Here is a 24,516-nt window from a genome sequence, read left to right as displayed (position 1 = left end):
TTTGTAAATTCTAAAAACATCAGTGGGATGTTTGTGGTATTATGAAAACAAATGAAACACCATCGAGCGATGGTGACAAAACGAGGTCCTTCAGTTCTCACAAGTGCTGGTTTATGAGAATGGCCGCTGTCTTTCTCTCCAACCCCTGCCTTGTCGTCCTATTGTCACTGTTCCTCTCATCCTCACTCTTCAGTTACATCACAAAGCCTTTGGTTAAGTGATCAGACAGTTCCGAGAGAAGACTCCAAATACCAATCTTCATCATTTAGGCCAACTAACACAGAACTTCTTGTGAATTTTTTTGCACAGTGGCATAAATTTATTTAAATTTTCGTGAAACGTGAAGGGATGAATGGGTGGCTATTTTGAATAGCGAGGTTACTTACTTTTAATGACATCCATCTTGTCCTTTGATATGTATACAGTTATTTCTAAGAGTCTTATTAGAAGATACGGCCAACTTTAAGGAGTGTCATGTGTGAGCATAATGAACATCCAATAATCTGAGTTCACTCTAAGACATTTTCTACATCTTGTGGTGGTATTGTGTTCCCCAAAATATTGTGCACCCTAATAAATTTATCTGGGGTCAGAGAACAGAGAGTCACTAGATACAGAGCCAAAAATGGTGGCTAGAAAATGGGTCAGAGCTAGTCATAGCAGAAGCTGGGTGGTGGTGGTGCTCGCCTTTAATCCCAGCACTTGGGAGGCAGAGCTAGGTGGATCTCTGTGTGTTCAAGGAAAAAACCAGCATGGAGACACACGTCTTTAATTACAGAAAGCAGGCCTTTAATCCCAGGGAGTGAAGGCAGAAAGAGAAATATGTATGAGGCATGAGGACCAGAGCTAGTTAAGCATTTGGCTGGTTAAACATTTTGGCTGGTTAAGCATTTAGGATTGGAGCAGCAGTTCAGCTGAGAGCCATTGGAATGAGGACACAGAAGCTTGCAGTCTGAGGAAAGAAGACCAGCTGAAGAACTGGCGAGGTGAGGTAGCTGTGGTTTGTTCTGTCTCTGTGAGCTTCCAGCATTCACCTCAATACCTGCCTCAGGTTTATTTTATTAAGACCTTCTAAGATTCATGCTACAACATCTTGATAACAACTATTTCCCAGCAGGCTTAACATGTGGGGGTTACTGAGAGCAATGTGCCTTGTTCATATGTTTGGAAGTATATTTTGCATATTCAAGCCAAAACCCAGGAATCCTGAAGCCAATATGAATGTTGTAAGTTATTATGACTTTGTCACTATTAATTTTACTCATCATTCCCAAACTGCCATACTTAGTATAATCTGAAGGTTTTGTTTACATAGGACTTGCTACCCTGTTCCAAGAGGAATTTATACACTAAGTATCATAGATATTCCCAGATGAGCCAATTAATGAAAGTCTATGTGTGTTCTCTTTTCCATTTAGAGTGAGTTAATCTCCTTCTGGGGTTATGTATATGAAGAGTATGAAGTTGTGACTGAAGATGGTTACATCCTCCCACTTTACAGAATTCCACATGGAAAGAATGAGTCTAGTCATTTAGGTAAACTCAGAGTGAGAAAGAAAAATAAAACATTGCATTGTATTCAGTTAAATACATTCTATGCAGAACCTTCCTATTCAATTACTTATAATAAAAAGCCTCAGAACTCTATGATGCAGATATCTAAAGCTGAGAGTCTGAATGATACATGGCTTATGTTGATTGACAAGGTAGCAAGGATAAACACAAATTAATTTAAGAGTTTAGCTTTCTGGATGGGGTAGGAGTTCAGAGACCTGGTGGGAAAGGCCGAGAACTTTCAAGCACATTGACTCTGTAGAAAGCTTTAGTTACTGCTGGGAGAATTCATGCTGTTTCTGATGTATAGTACCCATGTCATGCACCCATCTCGAATTTCAGACTACAAAGGCCATGTTCAAGTTCATGGTTTTGTTGTTGTTTGGATTATTTGTTAAATTATCTACACACGAGGCTCTCTATCAAACATTTATATATGTTTATAATATTTTGTTTTTCATAAGTTTGAACTCTACTAGATGGTAATAATATGCACAAATTATAGACATTAAAAACTTCCAGTTAGAAAATCCATATATATTAAAAGGGTATAAAGACAAAAAATGGGACCCAACAGGTATGATGATTATTTTACTAAAGAATATAGAGATATGTTTATGACTGTAATGTAAGCATAATGGCCCACTAACACTTCTTTTGAGGATACCAGGATATAATGGTGACCCAAATTCATGTTATTAAATATTTTCCTTAAAGGGAATATGTGGTCAAAGAAATTATCCTGGAGTGTGTAAATTGACTGAAACTACAATACTTGCATATAAAATGCAGCAATGAGTATCATTATTTTGATGGAGCGTAAAAATAATGATAAATAACAATGGTTTTCTCTCCTTGGTTTTTAGTTTCAAAGCCAGTAGTGTATTTGCAGCATGGGTGGACTCTATCTGCTTCTATTTGGCTTGTCAATCCTCCCAAGAGCAGCCTGGGCTTCTTTCTGGCTGATGCTGGTTTTGATGTGTGGCTGGGGAACAGCAGAGGAAATATATATGCCAGGAAACATGTGTACCTAGACTCAAATTCTAAAGAATTCTGGGCTTTTAGGTAAAGAACACAAACCTTTATTTTTCCTTAAAACTGGGCGAAAACCCTTTATGTCATCATAAATTTATTATGCTCTAATAAAGGCATTTCATGAAAATATCTTCTTATGTAACAATACTTTAAAATATTGATGGACAAATTTGCTTAGAATTTTGTTTATAATTTTTATTAGTAATTAAGAGTGAAATAGATTATATATTACATATACATGTATTTTACATGCAAAAACTCATAAATTAACCATACAGTACAAGTCAGGTCAACACAAACATGCCTTGAAATTTAGTCTACTACTTAGCTGTCTATGACAACTCCTTCAAAATACACAAACATAATATCCTATCAAGATTTCTATGGTCATTGAATGAATGAACCATCTAGACAGCTAATAGTGAGTAAAAGATTAAAGGTTTTTTATTAATGTAATCTCATTATTCAGGTTTCTCTTTAGATAAACTCCTCTAGTTCATGTTTTAATATATGAAATGTAAGCTTTAATTATTAATAATTGATTCATACTATGTTCTTTTTGTGTCATGCAGTTATGATCAACTCATAAAATATGATCTTCCTGCCACCATTGACTTCATTGTGAACAAAACAGGACAGAAGCAAATATACTATGTTGGCCATTCCCAGGGAACCCTTCTTGGTATGTGGAGAGATGGAGATCTGATGATTTGTTATTTTTATCATAAAAGCTCACAAAAAAATCTTCTGAAAATACATTTATATTTTGTAAATGACATTATCTCATTATTTAGAGATACTTAGACTAGCCAATGATCCTGTTATTATATGGTTTTAGGTAATAAACATCCAAGTTTCTTGATGTTGTATAGTAGAGGAGTCTGGTGTGTAGCTCAGGATAACTTTAACCTCAAAATCCTGCCTTAACTTCCTGAGTGATGACATTACAGGTTTGAGCCACAGGATCTGGCTAAATTTGTCAAATTAACAACAGGCACAGTTAATATATTCACTTATCTACTTTTTAAACACCATCATTCCAAACATGTAACACATTTAAATAATCTGTTTGTGTCATATATATTTGGGATTCTCTGCAACTGGAGTTTCCAAGACTAAGGAAGCATATTTGTTTCAATGTCCTTATACTGATATTTTAATAGGAAAATGGTATGTATGTAGGCACTGTTTAGGTTTTTTTTTTTTTTTTTTTTTTAATTTGGGCTCTTTGAGCAAAGTCCGAGGGCCCAGTGAGCTTCCACAAAGCTTCAATCTCCTTATATTTTTTTCTGGACAGGTCTGAGGCATATCAATTTTATACTAAAAATGCTATAAATAACAAATGCTTCCAAACCTGACTACCTGGGAAAACATTGCTAATTAAATTACATATCCTTTGTTTAAACATGTGGTATCATTACTACTTGAAAGATAATCTGCTGTCTGTTACTTACAATATAGAGTGTACAGTAAAGAAATCTGATTTTTCCAAAGCTCAGAAATTAATGAGGCAGGTTATGTCAAGAACAACATAAATCCTCATACATTTAGGGTCATATTTTTTCTTGTGGGACCATCTTCCTAGGAGATTCATTGCAGGATGTTTAGTTTTATTAAAGTATTTGCCAATTTGATCAGCTCATTCCCCTTTGGAGTTATGCCAAGCAAAAAATGTCTGTGCAAATCACAAATGTTGCTGGAGTTCAAAAGCTTCCTTAACAAAACAAATACCACAAAAGATGGAATGGCAATTATAGAAGTTTTATTTGATAGTCTTGTAGATAGTAAGTAGGAAAGCAGAAAAATGTGGCGCTGCCACTCTGTGGCCACAACAGAATGAATTTCTAGAGATCAGGATAGATTTAGGAGCCCCAAATATGGTTGATTTCTTTAAAATCTTGAGACTTTTGTATCAATAGTCATTAAATATGATTATATACATGTGGACATACACACACGCACACTCACACACACATACATATCAGGACATTGGAGTAAGGAGCACACAGAGAGTCATAGAGGTAGTCAGGTGGCATGGAAGGCACATCTCCACCCTCACGGAAAACTGTATGCCAAAAATATTAAACTTAACCCAAACTTACTGGCACACTTTTGGAACAAAGATTACTCAAAGACCACAAGCAATTGTAAAAAGTGTGATGATTGTGTGAAGACCCTTAATATATGCTAACCACTGTCAGGGTGACCAGAAGAGAAAAGAAATGTTTTTTTTTGTTGTTGTTTTGTTTTTTTTAAAAAAAGTACACTGGCTACACAACACTTAGTAAACAAGATTCCAACAGTGTACGTGTGCTGGTTTGGTTTTATCAACTTAATGCAAACCTAGACATTTCTCAGAAGAGGGAACTTAATCAAAGTACTTCTCTGATGAGATTGATCTTCAAATATGTCTGTTGTTCTTTTCCTTGATAGGTAATTGATGTAGGCGGGCTCATCCCACTATAGGTAATGCCATTCCTTTGCAGTTGAGCCTAGGCTGTATGAGCAAGACAAAGGAAGTAAACTAGTAGGCAGCATCCCACTGATACTTTCTTCAGTTCCTGCTTCCCAGTCCCTGCCTTGAACACCTTCCCTAGCTTTTATTGATTGATGAGGGTCCCAAATCTTCAAAAATGATAAACTCTTTCCTCCCCCCAAGTTAATGTTTTATCACAGAAAACAGAAAGCAAACTATGGCAGGAACAGAGCTTTATTAGTAAGTTCAGGAAAGTTCCATATATCTAATTGTTGTTTATTAAAAAAGCAGTGGGAGCTAGGTGGTGGTGGCACATGCCATTAAGTCCAACAATCAGGAGACAGGGGCAGGCAGATCTCTGAGTTCAAGGCCAGCCTTGTGTACAGAGTGAGTTCCAGGACAGGCTCCAAAGCTACACACACACACACACACACACACACACACACACACACACACACACACAAAACTGTTTCAAACAAAACAAAACAAAATATACTAAGAGTCACCCAATGTCAAGCTAAGTATTCTAAACCATTCATTCAAAGAAACTGATGCAAATAAAAGAAATTCAGTGGTGCACGTATAGGTGTCTTAGAGGGTAATTACCAGAGATAGCTTTGAAATATATGAGAAAGAACACACACTTAATCATGGTGGTGAACTAGTCAAATGACATAAGGAGTTTAAATAAAGGCATTAGTATTGGTGAAATTATCAAGGCCACTCCATGTAGTTAAAAGGGAGGTTTATTTTGTGGGGTAACTTACCAGTGAAAGGATAGGTAGGTTGCAGGGTCTGGGAAAGGTGTGTCGCAGTCCAGCAGTGTTCTCTGGAGAACTCTGCTTGGTTTACCTCCAGCATCCAAGGTCCAGAAACCAAGAGAGCCTGTTCATCTGGATCCTGGGTCTTCAGCATCCTCTCTCAGCTCTGCCTTGTAGACATGACCATTACTGAAGTCCCCATGGGGGTTGTAACTTCCAGGTCAAAGCTAGAATACCTACTCACTACATCTCCCCTTTTGTCTAAATAAGAAGGTTCTAACCTTATACAAGACTATATACAAAGGAATGGTTATCAAATATTGTCCAGGAGTAATGAGGCATAATGACCCAGATAAGATGGAACTACAATCAATGCGAACAACATTAAGCAAGAAACACATACGAAAATGGCATGTGGGTAAGTGGCATGTTACAAAGATCATTCCAAAAGGTGTCCTATTCTAAAGAACCTGAATCTAATACTTAATATGTTCTATCTAAGATATTATATGTAGTTGTAACTATAACTGCTAGTCTCATCAAAGACCTGAGAAGGAATATAATGGTACCTGAGAAATGGAAGGTAGATGCAAGCAACTTTTGAGGATCTTGCAAGAGTAGACAGAGACAGCTGGCAGCCTGGACAGTCACCTAACGTTTCTCAGCATTATTGGTGCATTCAAATTGGCTACAGGCCTAGAGTATCTGACAGACCATTTTCAGAAGCAGGAATCCTGAAAGACCATCTTACCCTGTCTTGGCAGAGTTCAGCAGTCACTTTTCCTGTGTCCCGCTTGTCCAGAAGGACAGCATTCATACTGTTAGCAGTTGAGGCAAGGGTAGTTCTTTGCCCAGTAGGCCATTTTGTGCCAAGAAGACAAACTTCCAAATGGAAATGCCTTAGAAGCCCAACGTTCTCTCAGGATCAAATTGGTGTTGCCAGGAGCAATTGTGTCTCACATCAACAGAATTCTAAGTTATTTAAATGCCATATTCTCTAGGTCTATGAAGTATTTGAAGATTACCTATCCATCTGACCTATGTGTCTGTAAATCTGGATAACCTAACTAACATACCTATAGAGATGACAAGTATAGGTGACTATAAATCTATAAGTCTTATCTACCTAAATAACCTAAGGACTAAGGCTTCATGTAAACAAGGTAAACAGTCTATAAGCAAATGTATGGTAAAGGACAATGACTTCAAAATTGTGACAATACACAAGATATTTATAACACAGGTAGGAATGTATAGTGCAATATGCAATATGACAATAATCTTAAATATATATCAGTATACAGAAGTAGAACATATATACAGTATGACACATAAATTTACATTTGTATCAATATACAAATATTTCAAATAGGAGTAAAAATATGTGTACATTATAACAAATATAGTTCTGTAATTGTATCAATATACAAACTATCTTAAACAGAAATATAAAAATAGTTTATATTTGTATCAACATATAAGAATTCATAACAGTGCAAATTATCTAGGGCTGCTATTTTACTAAATCGGTTTACTAGTGTATACAATAATCTACCATAATATCTTTTATTTATCCATTCCATTTTGTATTTTCCTTTTTTTTTTTGAGACGTTTTTTCTTTCCTCAAGGAGAATACTGAGTTTAATAGTTTCTTCTACCTATAACCATCATCCATAACCCTGAGAAATATAAAACCTTAGGGAGAAGGGGTGTCATTTTCTTAGAATTGCTTCCTGCATTTTTGTGGGTGATGGTATCTCTGTTGGGTTCTGTAAGAAAGCTCAAGTAGTTAAATCTCAGTTAGACTAACTGTACATTCTGCAGCAAGTCTCAGAGTAATGGGTGAGACTATCTGAAATTCTGGCAAGAAGTGTAGTATGATGATGATTACCATGGAATCACTCTGGATTGGGTAGAGTTGTTGCTGCTGGGCCCCCATCTTCCTTCTGGAGACTTTGAAGATTGCTATTGGAAAAACTTATTTTTTTATCAAAACGGAAAGGTTGGACTTAAAGATGACATGACATGTAAGATAGGATTCCAAGAAATCAAGAGTATGCATGGAGAGAATTAGAATTTTGAAGACAATGGTCCCTTTTTATTCATTTCCTTCTGTCCCACACCAGAGGGCTTTTCTGATAGGGGACTGAAGAATCTCTCAACCTTTTCTTTTAGCAATATGTTTGGGTTTAGAGAAGGAGTGAGCCAATTCCATCTCCAAAGCCAGTTTGGTTTATAATTGAAATTGGAACCACAACTTTTCTAGATTGATAGAGATATAGATGTTAGACAGTGAGATTTTACCCTGTGTAGATTGGTACCAATGGAGTATTTCTTTCTGCTGTAAACATCTGGATATCCAAGGCCTTATGATTTCTGGAAGATGGGTATTTTCATTATCCTGGAAAGACAAAAACAGAACCCTACCCCAACCTTTGATTGTTAAATTTTACTCATCATCAAGTGGTATCTCCTGTTTGAATCAAATTTTTATTAATTTTGTTGTTATCCAAAGCTTTTCTTATCCTGCAGAAACAAAGGCAAAACCCCTTCCCCAACATGGGAGATATCCAGGTTTCCATTCTGAAGTCAACACATCTTTGAAATAAACTGGTTGGTTTAGCCCAGGAGTTTTGTCTGTCATCCAATGTCTCTCTGCAGCTGTTATTCCTTTCTCATCAGCATTGAGACAATTCAAAGTTAATAAGGCACTATGCAATCTATTTCTAGGAGTCATTGTTACCTGTTGCTGTTTATTTAGCATATCCTTTAAAGTTCAATTGGATCTTTCTATGACTGCTAGGCCTGTGGGATTGTGTGGTATACCTGCAACATGCTTTATATTGTAATAAGCAAAGAATTGTCTCATTTTATTGGAAACATATGCTAGGGCATTATCAGTCTTAATTTGTACAAGTATCCCCATGATGGCCATAACTTCTAATAGGTGTGTAATCACAGGCTGCTTTTCAGAACTCATAGGAGTTGACCACTGGAATCCTGAATAGGTGTCAATGGTATGGTGTACATACTTTAATCTTCCCAATTCTGTAAAATGAAACACATCCATCTGCCAAATTTTATTTCTTTGTATGCCTTTTGGATTGCTCCCTGCAGGTAATAGAGTTTGGTTATAGAAGGAATAAGTAGGACATTTTTTCACAATATCCTTAGCTTGTTTACAACTAATGGAGAAATCCTTCTTCAAACCTTTGCTATTTACATGGTGTTTCTTATGAAATTCTGAGGCTTCTAGAACATTACCTATTAGTAACTTGTATTAGGTTAGAACTTTCTTATTTAGACAAAAGGGGGAGATGTAGTGTATAGCCATCCCAGCATTGGCCTGGAAGTTCCAACTCCCATTGAGGCTTTGGTAATGGTCACGCCCACAAGGCAGGGCAGAGGAGGAAGCAGAAGACCCAGGATCGAGAGGAGGGCTCTCTCTTGGTTCTGGGATGCTGGACACAGGAAGTAGACTGAGCAGAGTTCTCCAGAGAACACTGACAGACTGCGCCATACCTTTGCCAGACCCTACAACCTATCCCTTCATTTGTAAGTTACCCCATAAAATAAGCCTCCCTTTTAACTACATGGAGTGGCCTTAATAATTTCACCAATACAATCTCATCATTTCCTTGTGCTAAAGGTCCTGGCAGACCTGTATAGGATCTGATATGCAGAGAGAGCAAGGGCATCCCAGTCTGTCAGGAGCCCATCAGCAAAATTACTTTATTAATAGCTCTCAGATCTGTCAGCATTCTCCAATTACCAGACTTTTTTTAAATAACAAATACAGGAGAATTCCAAGGGCTGGTAGATTCTTCAATGTGTTGAGCATTTAACTGCTCTTGAACCAGCTGTTCTAAAGCTTGTAGCTTCTCTTTTGTCAAAGGCCATTGTCCAACCCAGACAGGTTTATAAGTTAGCCACTTTAAAGGTAAGGCATTTGGTATTTCTGAGAGTTCAACAGCAGTAGTGCTCTGTTTGTGTACAGACTGAATGGTTGGTGACTGTTTTTTATAGCATATTATAACATTATTCCTAGAAACATGCATTGATCTGTATTCCTTTTCTAGAGTGTAGGAATTTTAATCTGGGTGTTCCACTGTTGTAACAGATCTTGGCTCCAAAGATTTACTGCTACATTTGCTACATATGGCTTCAGCCTTCCTCTTGGTCCTTCTGGTCCTGTGCATTCAATCCACTGTAGTTGGACAGCTTCTCTCCAGCCCCAGCCAAGCCCTGTTAGTCCACAACCCACTTATAAAATAAACACACAGACATTCATATTATTTAAACTGCTTTGCCATTAATTCAGGCCTACTATTGTCTAGCTCTTACTCTTATATTTAGCCCATTTCTATTAATCTATACTTTTCCACATGGCTCGTGGCTTACCATTACCTTATCTCTTTCTTGTCATGGCAGAGGCTGGAAGTCTCTCTCTGCCCCAGCCTTCCCTTTCCAGAATTCTCCTCCTCCTTGTTCTGCCTACCCTATCCTTCCTGCCTGGCTACTGGCCAATCAACACTTTATTTATTTTAACCAATCAGATCAACACATTTGACATACAGAACATCCCACAGCACTTCCCCTTTTCTTTTTTTTCAAAAAGCAAGGTTTTAACATTTATATAGTAAAATTTCAGATAACAAAACAATTATCAAGCAAGAATTACAGTTGCAATATTAAAGAAAATATCCTATCTTATATTTGTGAGTCTAAGCTTTTATATCTAACTTATCTTTTATCATAACTGAGGAAATTATAACTATCTAGTCTTCAACCACATCAAAGACCTCAGAAGGATATAATATTACCTGAGAACTGGGAGAAGGACGCAAGCAACTTTTGGGAGTCCTGCAGGGCAGACAGAGACAGCTGGCAGCCCGGACAGTCACCTAATGTTCCTTTGTAAATTTGGGGCATTTGTCTTCAGCCCATAGGTCTAGAGTCTCTCAGTCAATTCTCTCAGTGTCCTGTAGAATGTCTGGCAGTTTCCTCTGCAAAGCAGGTACCTGAAGGACCATTTTGTCAAGCAAAGTTTAGTGGTCACCTTTCTATGGATCCTGCATGTCCAGTTGATCAAGCAGTCCAGGCAAGAACAGTTTCTTGCCCAAATGGCTATTTTTGTCAAGGTGAAGATGAGATATGAAATATCTTCAATGCCCATTCTCCTCTCTGAAGTAAATCCATGTTGCCAGGAGCAGATATGTCTCACTGTCCAGAAAGTCTAAATTTTAAAAATATTTTAAATGGCATATTCTGAAGGTCTTTGATGTATTTGAAGATTACCTATCTATCTGAAATATCTCTATGTATACCTGGAAGACTTAACTAACATGGCTACGAGTATGATTATCATAGATGACTACTTATTAATCTATTTTTAATTATCCATTACAATTTTAAATGAGCTATACAAACATAATACCTTAAACAAAAGTAGAAATATACACACAGTATAACAAAATTAACTTTAAGTTTGTATCAATAGACTAAAATCTATACCAATGTAAAACATTTTAAACAAGTTAATTGCTCTTTAGAAGTAAGTTCCTTAATCTACCCTTTCATCCTATTATATCTATATCATATCATATCCCCTTTTCTCCTTTAGAAAGAGGTCGCATTTATAATCAACCTGCTTTAAATAAAAATATTGGGTTTTTTTCTCTGTCCCACACCAGAGGGCTCTTCTGATTTGGGACACCAAAATCTCTTAACCTTTTCTTTTAGCAGTATGTTTGGGTTTAGAGAAGGAGTGAGCCAATTCCATCTCCAAAGCCAGCTTGATAATTTTGTGAAATTGGGCATAGTTTCTCTGACTACTTCCTGCTGGAGGGGGGCACTGTATCTTATGGGAACACAAAGTTTGTCTTCGTGGCACAAAATGGCCTACTGGGCAAAGAACTGCCCTTGCCTCAACTGCTGACAGTACAAATGCTGTCCTTTCTGGACAAGCGGGACACAAGGAAAGTGACCACTATACTTTGCCAAGACAGGGTAAGATGGTCTTTCAGGATTCCTGCTTCTGAAAATGGTCTGTCAGATACTCTAGGCCTGTAGCCAATTTGAATGCACCAATAATGCTGAGAAACATTAGGTGACTGTCCAGGCTGCCAGCTGTCTCTGTCTACTCTTGCAAGATCCTCAAAAGTTGCTTGCATCTACCTTCCCATTTCTCAGGTACCATTATATTCCTTCTCAGGTCTTTGATGGGACTAGCAGTTATAGTTACAACTATATATAATATCTTAGATAGAACATATTAAGCATTAGATTCAGGTTCTTTAGGATAGGACACCTTTTGGAATGATCTTTGTAACATGCCACCTACCCACGCTCTATATTTCCCTGGATTTTAGTATGTGTTATTTACTTGATATTGTTTGCATTGATTGTAATTCCAACTTATCTAGGTCATTATCCCTCATTACTCCTAGACAATATTTGATAACCATTTCTTTGTATATAGTCTTGTATTATGTTAGAACCTTCTTATTTAGACAAAAGGGGGAGATGTAGTGGGTAGCCATTCCAGCCTTGGCCTGGAAGTTCCAACCCCCATTGAGGCTTCAGTAATGGTCATGCCCACAAGGCAGAGCTGAGGGAGGACACTGTAGACCCTGGATCAAGAGGAGAGGCTTCTCTTGGTTCCAGGACCCTGGACACTGGAGGTAAACTGAGCAGAGTTCTCCAGAGAACACCACCAGATGTACCATACATTTCCCAGACCCTGCAACCTATCCCTTCATTTGTAAGTTACCCAACAAAATAAACCTCCCTTTCAACTCTGTGGAGTGGCCTTAATAATTTCACCAATAACCCATCTCGAACTCTATTTTATCTGAGATAGGGTTCCAATCCCTAGAAGTTGGATATCTACCTCTTGAAGAGGCCAATTGAGATGCCATGATTTTGGTGTAATTATAGTCACATCCACACCTGTGTCTACCAGACCCTCCAGAACCAGGCTTTTAATTCGAATTCTAAGCTTTGGTCATTGTTCACTTATGGAAGTCTGCCAAAATATTTGTTTTATTGTGTTCTTTGTAAACTGTGATTCATCTATCAGAGCTGTTTTATCATCCATTGCAGTATCAGTTTTTACATTAGGCATTGGTTTATTCAGTTGTCCTGGAGAGGAATTTCTTCCACAGTGGCTGGGAATGTTTGTACCACATTTGATTTGGGGACCTGCAAGAGGCCCCCTGAGGCGTTTCCTGCCAGTAAAGTGTTGCCTCGTATATCTTTTTTTGATCTGCACTCACTAGTCCAATGTTGGCCTTTGCCACATCTTCTACATAATCCAGGAGGTGGTTGGGGTCTTCTGTTTAGGCTATTCCTAGAAGGAGTATTACTTCTAGGAGTACCCCCATGTACAGTTTTTACTTATATGACCTGGTGTACCACATTTAAAATGTTTGGTACCACAGGGCCTTCTTTCACCTCTGGGATTTGTCTTTCCTATCCAAGTCTCATTACTGTAGTTAAGAGACTCAACACCATTAGTATACTGAATCCATTCTTCCAAAGGAGCTGATCTGATCTTTAATGGTGTAAGTATTCTTTTGCATTTTGCATTAGCATTGTCGAATGCCAACAACTCAGTTAATACTTTTCCTAATTCTTTATCTGACACAGCTTTTGTTATAGCTGTGTTCAGCCTTTGTAAAAAATCAGTGAAGGGTTCATGTGGTCCCTGAAATATCTTTGTGTATACCTCAGTTGGTTTTCCAGGTTCTGGAATTTATTCCCAAGCATTTAGAGCTGCTGTATGGCATAGGGATATTGTATGCTCATCATAAGTGGCTTGTACATTCCTGTCAGTGAAACATCCCTCACCAAGTATTTGATCTTGGGAGATCACAAAACTTCTGAGTTTACCTTGTTCTAAATTTCTTGCTTCTCTCAACCAGCTTTTCCACAGTAACTGCTGGCTATATTCTAGAACAGCTGAATTTAACTGATGCCAGTCATCTGGAATGATTCTATGTGAGGTAGACCATGAATTTAACATCTGTCTTATGTATGTGGAGTGTATCCCATACGTAACTACTGCTTTATATGTTTAAGGTGCCTTGTTGAAATTGGTTGTAATGTATATGTCATATATGGCTCAGGATGTGTGTTATCTGCTGGCTTCTCATGGATGATAATAGGATAAGCCATTGTATGAGAGCCATTTGGAAATGTTATAACCTGTATGGTCTTGCCCTTCCACTTATTAGGTCCCTTGTCATGTTTACTGAGAGTTTCTTCCAGGGCTTGCAAATGAGCACCTAGAGTTTATTGAAGGGAGTGAACCTCCTCTTTTACAAGGGACTCCAGATTTCTCATGGAATCATGGAAGATTTTATGTTCTTCAGAAACACATGATTCCATGGACATTATCTTTTCAATTAATGATAATCTCTCTTCATTATATAGTGTCTAGAGAGTTAGTGTTCTATCCATTAAATATTGATATTTATTATCAATAAAATCAATTTTGGGTACAAGCCTCTTTTGTAAATCCTGATTAGCAGATTCCAGAGAAAGAATATTTTTCTGTAAGCCTTCACTGCTATCTTTGAAAGCCTGTAACTCCTGGTTAGCAGATTCCAGAGAGATAATCTTTTTCTGTAAGCCTTCATTGCTATCTTTTAAAGCCTGTATCAGTCCCAATAATGACTCATCTTTGTTCTTATTATTAAACCAGTGTTTGAACACTGTGTGAATTATTACTATTAATGGCAAAATGGTACAGGCCAGATATGCCTTAGGGAGGTCGTATATTTCCAGGAAAATATCATTCATCATATAGGCAAAAATTTTAAATTCTTGTGAAGTAATGTTGTTGGCCATATTACAAAAATTACTCAAAATTTGTTAGTTTTATAGTATAAAATTATCAAGGCTGGTTAGCCTATCTTAACTTTCGATGGTGTTGGGGGGGGCTGTGGTAGCACTTTTCAGCCATCAGGAGGCATTGGTATAGCTCCAAAGCAGGTCCTGTTGAATGCCTTGGCTGGTGGCAGAGTGAGCACAGGCAGTAGGCAGTTCTTCTTGTGACTCCCTGGAGCTTCAGTGCTTGGAGAGTTCCAGGCCACTCTAAGCCCCTTTCTGCCTCTACAGACAATAGGTCTGCCAGCAGGCAAGGCTCCAAGCCCTCTCTGTGCCTCTGTAGGGTGCTGGTGCAGGGGACACTGCCATGTCTATTTTAACTAGGTGAAACTGCGGAAGCCTCAGGCTAGGGCAGGGAGTCAAAACTCAGGGAGAAGGGGAACACCTCACTCAATCACAGCGATAGTGATGGTTTAGGGGTTAAACTTGCCTGGAAACTGAGACCGGGTTAGCTCCTTTTCAGGAATGAAACCTTGTAGGTTTTTCCTGGTTCTATGGAGCTCTGCACATGGTACCCTGCAGCTTCAAGTGCCAGCCAGCCTGGGAGGAAGCTGAGGGTGGGAGCCACCCAAGCCTTTGGAATTTGCCCTACATGAGCACTAGATATTGGGGAAATTATTAAGGTCACTCCATGTACTTAAAAGGGAGGTTTATTTTGTGGGGTAACTTACAAGTAAAGGGATAGGTAGGTTGCAGGGTCTGGGAAAGGTGTGGCACAGTCCAGCAGTGTTCTCTGGAGAACTCTGCTTGGTTTACCTCCAGGGTTCAAGAACCAAGAGAGCCCGTGCATCTGGATCCTGGGTCTTCAGCGTCCTCTCTCAGCTCTGCCTTGTAGGCGTGACCATTACTGAAGCCTCAATGAGGGTTGGAACTTCCAGGTCAAAGCTGGAATGGCTGCCCACTACACATTAGAGTGATGGTTCAGTGGTTAAGAGCACAACCACTCATCCAGAGGACCTAGGTTCAATTCACAGTACCCACAATACACAACTGTTTGTAACTCCCATGACAGATGATTCTCCATTATATTCTGGCCTCCTCAGGCACCAAACACATACCTGGTGCACAGACATACATGCAGATGAAACACTAGTAAATTAATTTTAATCTTATTTTCTTTCAGCCTTTGGGGCATTTTCAACAAATACACAACTGGCTCGGAAGATCAAACTCAATTTTTCACTGGGTCCAGTTGCTACTGTTAAATATTCAACAGGGGTCATCCGCACAATAGCATACTTGGAAACAACTACAACTAAGGTTTGTAATACAACTAGCATGGTGTCAGAAACAGCAACACAGCGTTTTCAAAACAAGGGAGTGCTGATTTCACTTCTGTTTCCCTAAAGGCCACAGTGCAACTCTCCCAGGACCCCAGCTGGGGCTTGCAAGGCTCTGTCTTCTCATATTACAGTTAATGGTTTGTTTGTTTGTTTGTTTGTTTGTTTTTTACTTCTTTTTATCCATTTACTTTTCCTATCTTCTGATATTTTTATTGACATACTTCATGTTGTGCAAATGTGCCACCTGTATGTATTTCTTTTTAATTCTTTTCAGATTTGCTTATTTTATTTTATGTGTATCAGTGTTTTACCTGTGTGTGTATATGTACAGGACATGTGTGTCTGATGCCTTCGGGGGAGGTCACCAGAGACCCTTTAAGTGGATTTACTGATGTTTATCTGTCACAACATGGGTGCTGAGAACTGAACCTTATCTTCTTCAGGAATAGGTAGTGCTCTTAACTGCCAGCTGAGGCATCTCTCCAGCCTCTGCATTCATTTTAAAGGGTTTTTTTTTTTAAATGATGCCTCAAGTATTGTCCTTTAACATGTTTCCCCTTTACATATTTTGCTGCCCACTTCTTCCAAAACATTATGAAATGTATGACATCTAGATTTCTGAGACCTACGGGTTGCTGTCGATTTTCCTGAAATATGAGTCAGGGTAAAGATGGCCTCCTAAAACAGCTGTGAACATTTCTCTTACTTTCATTATATAACCAGTGCTTTCATATTTGATAAATTTCAGTATAAATTATCTGGTCTTGTCACTTTTAGAAAATGTAAATTACAAATTCGAACTGAACTAGACATGGATATTTAGATGTTTTATCTGCTGCTGCATGAAATTAAAAATTTGTTTTCAAACAATGGGCCTATTTCATCATAATGACATTATTGCTATGAAAGTATTCCCCTAAGATTCTAAGAGATACAAAGCACTATCATAAGCTGTATCTTACCTCTGCCATTTTAGTTCTCAAGAGGGTATGTCCTGAAGTTGTGTGTTCAAGGGTAGCTTGAGTATAGGGAGTTTAGCTTTATTTTGTTTTGGATTTTATTTTTATTTTTAATTGTGTGTGTGTGTGTGTGTGTGTGTGTGTGTGTGTGTGTGTGTGTGTGTGTGTGTGTGTTTGCCTACATGAGTGTTTTGCCTGTGTGTGTGTATGTACAGCACACATGTACCTGCTCTCTGGGGAGATCAGAACATCCCTCAGCACCTCTGCAAGAGCAGTCTGTATTCTTTCCCCCCTTAGGTTCATCATGCAGTTTAGATGTTACACTTTCAAGTATAATTTGAGTTTAAATCACTTTGTCTTCTGCTTGATATCTTACTTGGTCTGTTGGTGACTTTAAAGTGTTTCAAGTGCTTGGAGATTTTGATGTATGTCTGGTGTTAATTTCTACTTCAATTTCATTTTCTTCATGTCTAGATCCTTTTACATTCAGTAATTTTGTTTTATAGCTCCGAATGCCCACCTGTGTAAACAGTCTTCATGCATTTAAAATGACGTACATTGACAGTGCATTCTGCTGACCCTGGTTTGCTTTAGAGACCTGTGTTATGTTGCTCACAATAGTTATTATCTGGTCTTCATCTATAGCATCTTCTATCTTCTATTGATTACTGAGAGAGGAGAATTGAATGTGTGACATGTCACTGGATCTTTAAGTTCCCTCCTGGCAGTTATTAAATTTTGCTTCATGAACTGTTAAACTTTGTTGTGTGAATAAACACTTAGGATTTGACACATTTGGGATTTTTATATGCTCTTAATGAAGTGATCCTGTTACAATATAATCCAATTAACCTCTGAAGACTGCTATGTGCAGTGCATCAAATATTTAATGCAGCTCTAATCTCTTTGAATTGCAACTTGTCCTTCATCATAATTAACCTAGTGGGATAAACTTAAAAATTAGTTTTATTTAGAAAGCACAGTTAGATATCTCTTAAATATAAACCTACTTAACTATGTTTGATTATTGCATTTAGAATATTTGCATTAAAATTACCATTAATTATATTTTTAAAATTACTATTTATATTTGAACAATCTGTTTTGTGTACTAATTTCTTCTATCATTATAGTACACATTATAATTTCATTCTTATCTGCTGTATGGCTTGTTGTGACAAAGTACTATTTCATTTTGTTTTGTTTTAGGAAGCTAGTAAAATTTGGTAGCAAAATCCAACCTATGCCATGTTTGTTTTCTGTCCAAATAGTAATTACTATATAATAGTATTATTTAAAATCTGTCTTAAATTAGTAAACTCACATTTCTCCTTCATTAGAACTTGTGTTATTGTGTCTTTTACATTAACATATATTTCCAAGTTCATTATTTTCCTTTCCATAAACTTTAGATTTTAAGGAACATTAAACTATGAAAAAAATCTATGAAGTTTTGTATATTGCTTTTTATTTTACTTTAGTGATTTTGGTTTCCACCCATGGCCATTTTCCTACAGATAAGAGAAATGCATTTGACCTTCATTGCAATACAACAGATTACCTTGGCTCACTTACATTCAAATAGTCTTTTTCTATCTGTGTATATCGACAGTATTCTTATTATTGATAGAAATCAGGATTTAGAGGGTTTGAAATACTGGCAGGTTAAAGAAGTTGCTCCATTTCTTTTTCCTGTGCTGTTGTTTCTCAGGAGAATTCAGCCCCCAATGTCATGCATTTCCTATGTCTCAATGTCTGTTTTTATAACCACTTATATTTTCTCATTTATGTTTAGCCATCTGATTATTATGTGCCTTGGTGTGACTTGGTCATGTTCTTAGGCTTGAGTCCATGTACCTTAATGTTCCTTTGGGAAGACAGATTGGTTACATAAGGCTCAAGAGTTACTTACCTGGGTATGAAGGTCCCTGCAGAGCCAGCACTTGGTCCATCTGGGCTGCATGTGACAGTAGCACCATCTGAGGCTACAAAGGAAATGGCCTCTAAAAGCTTTTCTGTAATTATTTCTTAAAGTGTATTTTGTAGGTCTAACTTTTCAGCCTCCTCTTCAGGGACAGCAAGACATAATACTTACTTAGTTCTATTTACATAAGAATATAGGGGCTGGAGAAAGGTCTCTGGTTAAGAGCACCCTCTTCCAGAGGATGCTTGTTTGATTCCCAGAACCCACATGAGCAGCTCATACCACCTTCAACTCCAGCTCCAAGGGCACCTCTGGCTTCTATGGCAAGTACTCAAGTGCACATACCCACACCTACATACACATAATTTAAATCTTATTTTAAAATATTTGACAATATTTGTAAATAAATTTTTACAGTACTTAAAATTTTGTAAGGCAATATTCATAAATAAATACATTTTACACTTTATTTTGTAAATACTATATGTGAGCCATTTTAGTACTCTTCACTTATCAATTTATTGTCTTTATATCCAATCACTTATCTTGAAGTATTTAGTATTTATTGTAGGCCATGTATGCTAGTGGAAAATTCTGTTGTTTATTGCATATCTTTGGAATTTTGTTACCGCTTTGTTTCCTAAGTGTGATTTCACTTTGTTTCCTAAGTGGAAGTCTTGGTGAACCATGTTTCATTTGGAAAGTTTAATATATCCTTTTACTGTCTGCGGACATCTGTGGTTTCTTATGACAAGTCACCTCTTCACCACATTGAACATTCTTTGTGTGTGAACAGTTCCTTCATTTAAATGGGATTCTTTGCTTTGGACAATTTGATCACAGCATTCTTGGTGTAGTATGTTTTTGACTGTAGGATGTCTTAGTATAGTGTAGGTTTGACTGTAGGGCATCTTGGTGTGACATGGGTTTGAGTGTAGCATGTCTTGGTATAGTGTGGGTTTGAGTGTAGCATGTCTTGATACAGTGTGGTTTGAGTATAGTATGTCTTGGTGTAGTATGGGTTTCACTGTAGCATGTCTTAGTATACTATGGGTTTGACTGTAGCATGTCTTGGTATAGTGTGGGTTTGACTGTAGTATGTCATAGTACAGTGTGAGTTTGAGTGCAGCATATCTTGGTATAAGTTCTACTATACTGTGTCTTGGTGTGGGATTGGTTGTAGCATGTCTTGATGTTGCGTCTATAGTAATGTGTCTTGCTGTAGCTTTGGCTGTAGCATGTCTCGGTATGGCTTTTACTGTAGCGTATCTTGGTGAGTCTGAAAAGACTATACTTATAGTTTGCTCACCTTTTTGCACATGGGGGTGTTGATGGTTGACATCAAATTTGAAAAATTTCAGCCATCTTTTCTTCAAATGTTCTATCTCACACCTTTCATTCACCTCATCTACTTTCTAATCTTACGTGTACTAACAAGTTTAATGCTCTCATTATTCTCTGAGGGTAATTGAATTTTCCTTATTAATAAGCTACAAATGTCTCCTATAAACTGGACTGGTTCAACATTGACAGACAAGTCAAACTGAGAAATGTTTGATATTTCGTACTTCAGAGGGTTTGTTCTGACAAAATTGATCAGAATTGTTTTAAGTGCCTACTGGTTTGGGTGGAAACTTTTCTTAACTTTGTGTAGAATTATGCTGCAGTGAACTAAATCATCTAAATGTTTATCAGCATCTAAAAATGCTGCTTTGTGATTAGCATGCATTCCTTTATCCTCATTTTTTATTGAATAAAATTCACTCTCCATATGATAGCTGCTGTTTGTTGATGTCATTTACAGATCATCTTTGGTGAAAAAGGCATATTTTCCAGTTCAGATGCTAAGTATTTTGCACAATTTTTCTGTCATCGTGAGAAAATTGCAACAGTTTGTAATAATTTACTTACTTTGCTACTTGGATATAACCCCCAAAATTTAAATGAGGTATGCATGAATTTTGCTTTTCAATCAATGTTTCAATGTTTTTTGTGGCTGCCATCTTCTTTGTTTTTTTTATTGCTGCCATCTACTTTATAGGTGAACATTAAAATTGAGAACTATATTTATATAGTATAGAATAGATTTTAATGTTTTTCCTTTTTTATTGAAAATAGATTTTAATATAATATATTCTGATTATGATTTCATCTTTCTCAACTCCTCCCAGGTCCAACAGTGGGTCCAACCCACCCAAACCCAAACCCTTAATATGTAATTAATGTGATAAAGTGTGACACAATTTACATGTAATTTGTAAAGTTACAAATAGAACTATGTCAAAAGTTCTATCTATTTCATTTATGAACAAATCTGACTATCATGCACAAATGATATTTTTATTCAAATCTCTTCTTTTTAAATAAAACTTGTGTTAATAATCATTCATCATATAATTTAAGACTTCATTCCAGAAAAATACTATCATATGAAACATGAAAATGTTCGTATTTTGAGTTAATTCAGGTAAGATTTGATTCATAGAAGTAGCACAGTTTTAGAACACTATTTTAAATTTTCATCTTCTTAGAAAGACACTAATTATGTCTTCCTGTCTCCCAGAGTCGTATTGATGTATATGTGGGACACGCTCCTGTAGGAACTTCAGTTCAAACCCTGCTTCATTACAGTCAGGTAAAATTTGTCTATGCTTTCTTCCTTTTCCTGTTTAAAATCTCCTCTGATAACACTTGACAATTCTGTCTGTTTTAGTAATCACTATATTGCATCTGTTTTCAAATGATAATAAAATTTTAATATTTTAAGTTGTAACATTTCTATAAAAATTAGAAATTTAGTACAAATGTATTTCATTTAAAATTAATGCCAGTTTTGGCAGGCTTCAGGGGCTGGTGGAAGATAAGAACTTTAGGTGCCTATAGGCACAGACATCAAACTGAAAATTTTTCCTTTAAGTGTAGTAATAAAGACATTCAAACTGATCCCTATAATGTATGCCCACTAATTAATTTTTTTTTCATTTTGAAATATTTTAATTTTTAATTTTATGAGGAAGAGGTATTTTGGGGGTTTGCTTATATTTTCTGGAATGAATTTATTGGTTCCATTGACATATAATTTTTAGAGTAACATGTCACATTCTGATAGCTGGCTCATTCACTAACATTTGACTGAAGAAATCTGTTTATCATATCTCTGTATCTCAGAATTTGAACTTTGTGAAGATAAATCTATGTGCTCATGTCTGAATACTGGACTGCTTTGGAAACCTTAACCCTTATTATTATATATATTTTTTTACAAATTCAAAACAATTCCTTTATCAACACAAATCTGTGATATTTTTTGGCAAAAGTATTGGGAGTACTTGGAAATATTTTATAGAAATTAAATTATATATAAATAATGAGTTATTTTAATTTTATGCCAATTTTGAATGCAAATATCATTTTGAAGTATGTATTGATGTAAACTAATTATTATGAAGACAAAAGTCTTTATATAGCCAGGAAATTAATGTTACATGCTTTTTTAATTTGGGTTCAAATATTTTTAGACATTTCTTTATTTTCATAGAGTTATGTGTTCACGCACATATGTGTGTTTATAGCTGTGTGTCTGCTGGTACATGTGATTATGCAAGACCTTTTCACATGGGTATACCTGCACTTGTAGCTAGAGGAAAACCTTGTGTTTTGTTTTAGACATTGATCACCTTTTATCTGAGACACTGTGTTACAAGATATTTGATTACACTGTGTAAAGATATGTCACTGTGATTGGTTTAATAAAAAGCTAAATGGCCAATAACTAGGCAGAATTTCTGGACACAGAGAGCTCTGGGAAGAAGAAAAAGGAATTCACCCCTAGGACACAGAGAAAGTAGGGCATGCAGGAGAAGAGAGGTAAAAGCCATCAGTGGTAGTACAGAATGTTGATTAATAGAAATGGGTCAGTTTAAGTTATAAGAGCTAGTTAGAAACAAGCCTAAGCTAAGGCTGAGCTGGATAACGAGAAGTCTTGGTGTTGTTATTTGGGAGCTGGCTGGTGGTACAGAGAAAGATGTATTACAACACTGTCTCTTTAACTAGTAACCCAGTATGATTGCCTAAAGGAACCCAGTGTTCTACTACAAATGCATACCATTATGCCATACTTTACAAACTCAGGATTGAGGGCTAAATTTAGACCCTGGTGTTTGCAAGACAAGTATTTTACTGATTGAGTTATTTCCCCATCCCTAAATAGTTCCTTAGGGTTAGTTCCTTATTAATAGTTATTTATCAATTGAATTGTACTTTATCTCAATATAATGAAATTTCATATTATAATGAATTTATTTTTAAAAACTAACTCAAAAATAGTCTTCCATTTTCAAATCATAATAACTAGACTTTTTCAGGGTTATACTACGTATAACATTGAGCTAAAACAACTTAGGTATTATTAAAACATATATGAAATACACTTTATTCACTAGTTTTCTTAATCATTTTAATCTGTATTTGTCTGATATGAAACATCTGCATATATGCTTTAGTCTCCACTAATCCAGGATCACATGGTATGGCTATAGAGTTCTACTGTATATTTGTATGGCCCCATGAATCAATGGTCATACAGAAAAAGAAATTAATAAAGCTCCACTATCCTCAGTTCTTTTTCTTTGAAAGGCTTTTTAATGGTCTGTTTTATCATTCAGGGAATGAGAACAGGCATATTCCAAGCTTATGACTGGGGAAGTCTGTTTCTGAATATGCTGCACTATGGTCAGGTGAGATTCTTTTACAAAGTGTAATCACTCCTTCCTTTGGAAAGTCCTTGGTAGAGATAGACCATAGAATGGCTTCAAAAATTGTAAATACTTCTTTATATAATATTAATATAATATTACACACTGAATATTTCCAAATATCTTGCCATTTGAACTTCACAATTTTTTTGAAATATGTCATTACTGATACCATAATTTTACATGTAAAGAACCTAAGATTCAAAACACTTCTGTTTTGAAAATCATTAAGTTTATATAATTTAAGGGTTCATCATTGGCTTATTCTTATCTCACAAGGCTGAGATTTCACAACTTACTCTAAAGTCATAAATTAATAATTAGCACTTTCATTTAACAAAAAAGAATCAACTTACTATCCACAAAGTGATATGCCATTAACTTGAACATTACTGTTCTTCACTTCCTTTAGCCTACACCCCCACAATATAAGATAAAGGACATGAAGGTTCCAACTGCCATGTGGAGTGGTGGAGAAGATTTTCTGGCCGATCCAATAGACGTTAGACAATTAGAAGCCAACATCTCCAATCTCGTTTATCATAAGAAGATTGCTGAGTACAGTCACATGGATTTTGTGATAGGTTTAGATGCTCCCAACAAAGTTTTCAATGAAATTGTTACATTCATCAATGAAGATCAATCAATTTGAAGTTTATTTAGCTCTCTATGTATTTTTCTGCTTCTTTTGAACATCTGTTGATTTTCACAGTGTGAAAGATTCCTGATTTTCTCTTTAATCAGCTTTAATTTGTATATCATTAAATCACTTTGCTAAACTATGTGCATTTTTCCTGAAACTAAGAGCACTAATAAAATGCTTATTTCATCTTATGAAAGCTTTCTGTTTCATTGATGCTTTTACACCACTAAGAAG

General features: G+C 36.5%; 1 protein-coding gene across 1 annotated transcript; it reads left to right on the top strand.

Annotated features, from left to right (window-relative positions):
- The first annotated feature begins 1,124 nt into the window (after positions 1-1,124).
- LOC118578136 (tear acid lipase-like protein) lies at positions 1,125-24,291 on the top strand. The gene is made up of 9 exons (XM_036178836.1): positions 1,125-1,226; positions 1,419-1,536; positions 2,421-2,619; positions 3,162-3,271; positions 15,843-15,979; positions 20,690-20,833; positions 21,449-21,520; positions 23,550-23,621; positions 24,052-24,291. Exons 1-9 carry the CDS (start codon positions 1,125-1,127, stop codon positions 24,289-24,291), a joined length of 1,194 nt encoding a protein of 397 aa, XP_036034729.1.
- Positions 24,292-24,516: the final 225 nt, after the last annotated feature.

Source organism: Onychomys torridus, chromosome 1, assembly GCF_903995425.1.
Source record: "Onychomys torridus chromosome 1, mOncTor1.1, whole genome shotgun sequence".
NCBI classification, from domain to species: Eukaryota; Metazoa; Chordata; class Mammalia; order Rodentia; family Cricetidae; genus Onychomys; species Onychomys torridus.
Note: the sequence above shows the minus strand (reverse complement) of the source record. Positions and strands in the feature narration are given on the sequence as shown.

What these genes read in the sequence shown, in the direction of transcription:
- LOC118578136 (XM_036178836.1), top strand. Translation starts at nt 1,125, where the DNA reads ATGTGGGGGTTACTGAGAGCAATGTGCCTTGTTCATATGTTTGGAAGT. An exon ending in GAATGAGTCTAGTCATTTAG is followed by an intron (nt 1,537 to 2,420) that starts GTAAACTCAGAG and finishes CTTGGTTTTTAG; the next exon opens with TTTCAAAGCCAGTAGTGTAT. An exon ending in ATATGCTGCACTATGGTCAG is followed by an intron (nt 23,622 to 24,051) that starts GTGAGATTCTTT and finishes CACTTCCTTTAG; the next exon opens with CCTACACCCCCACAATATAA.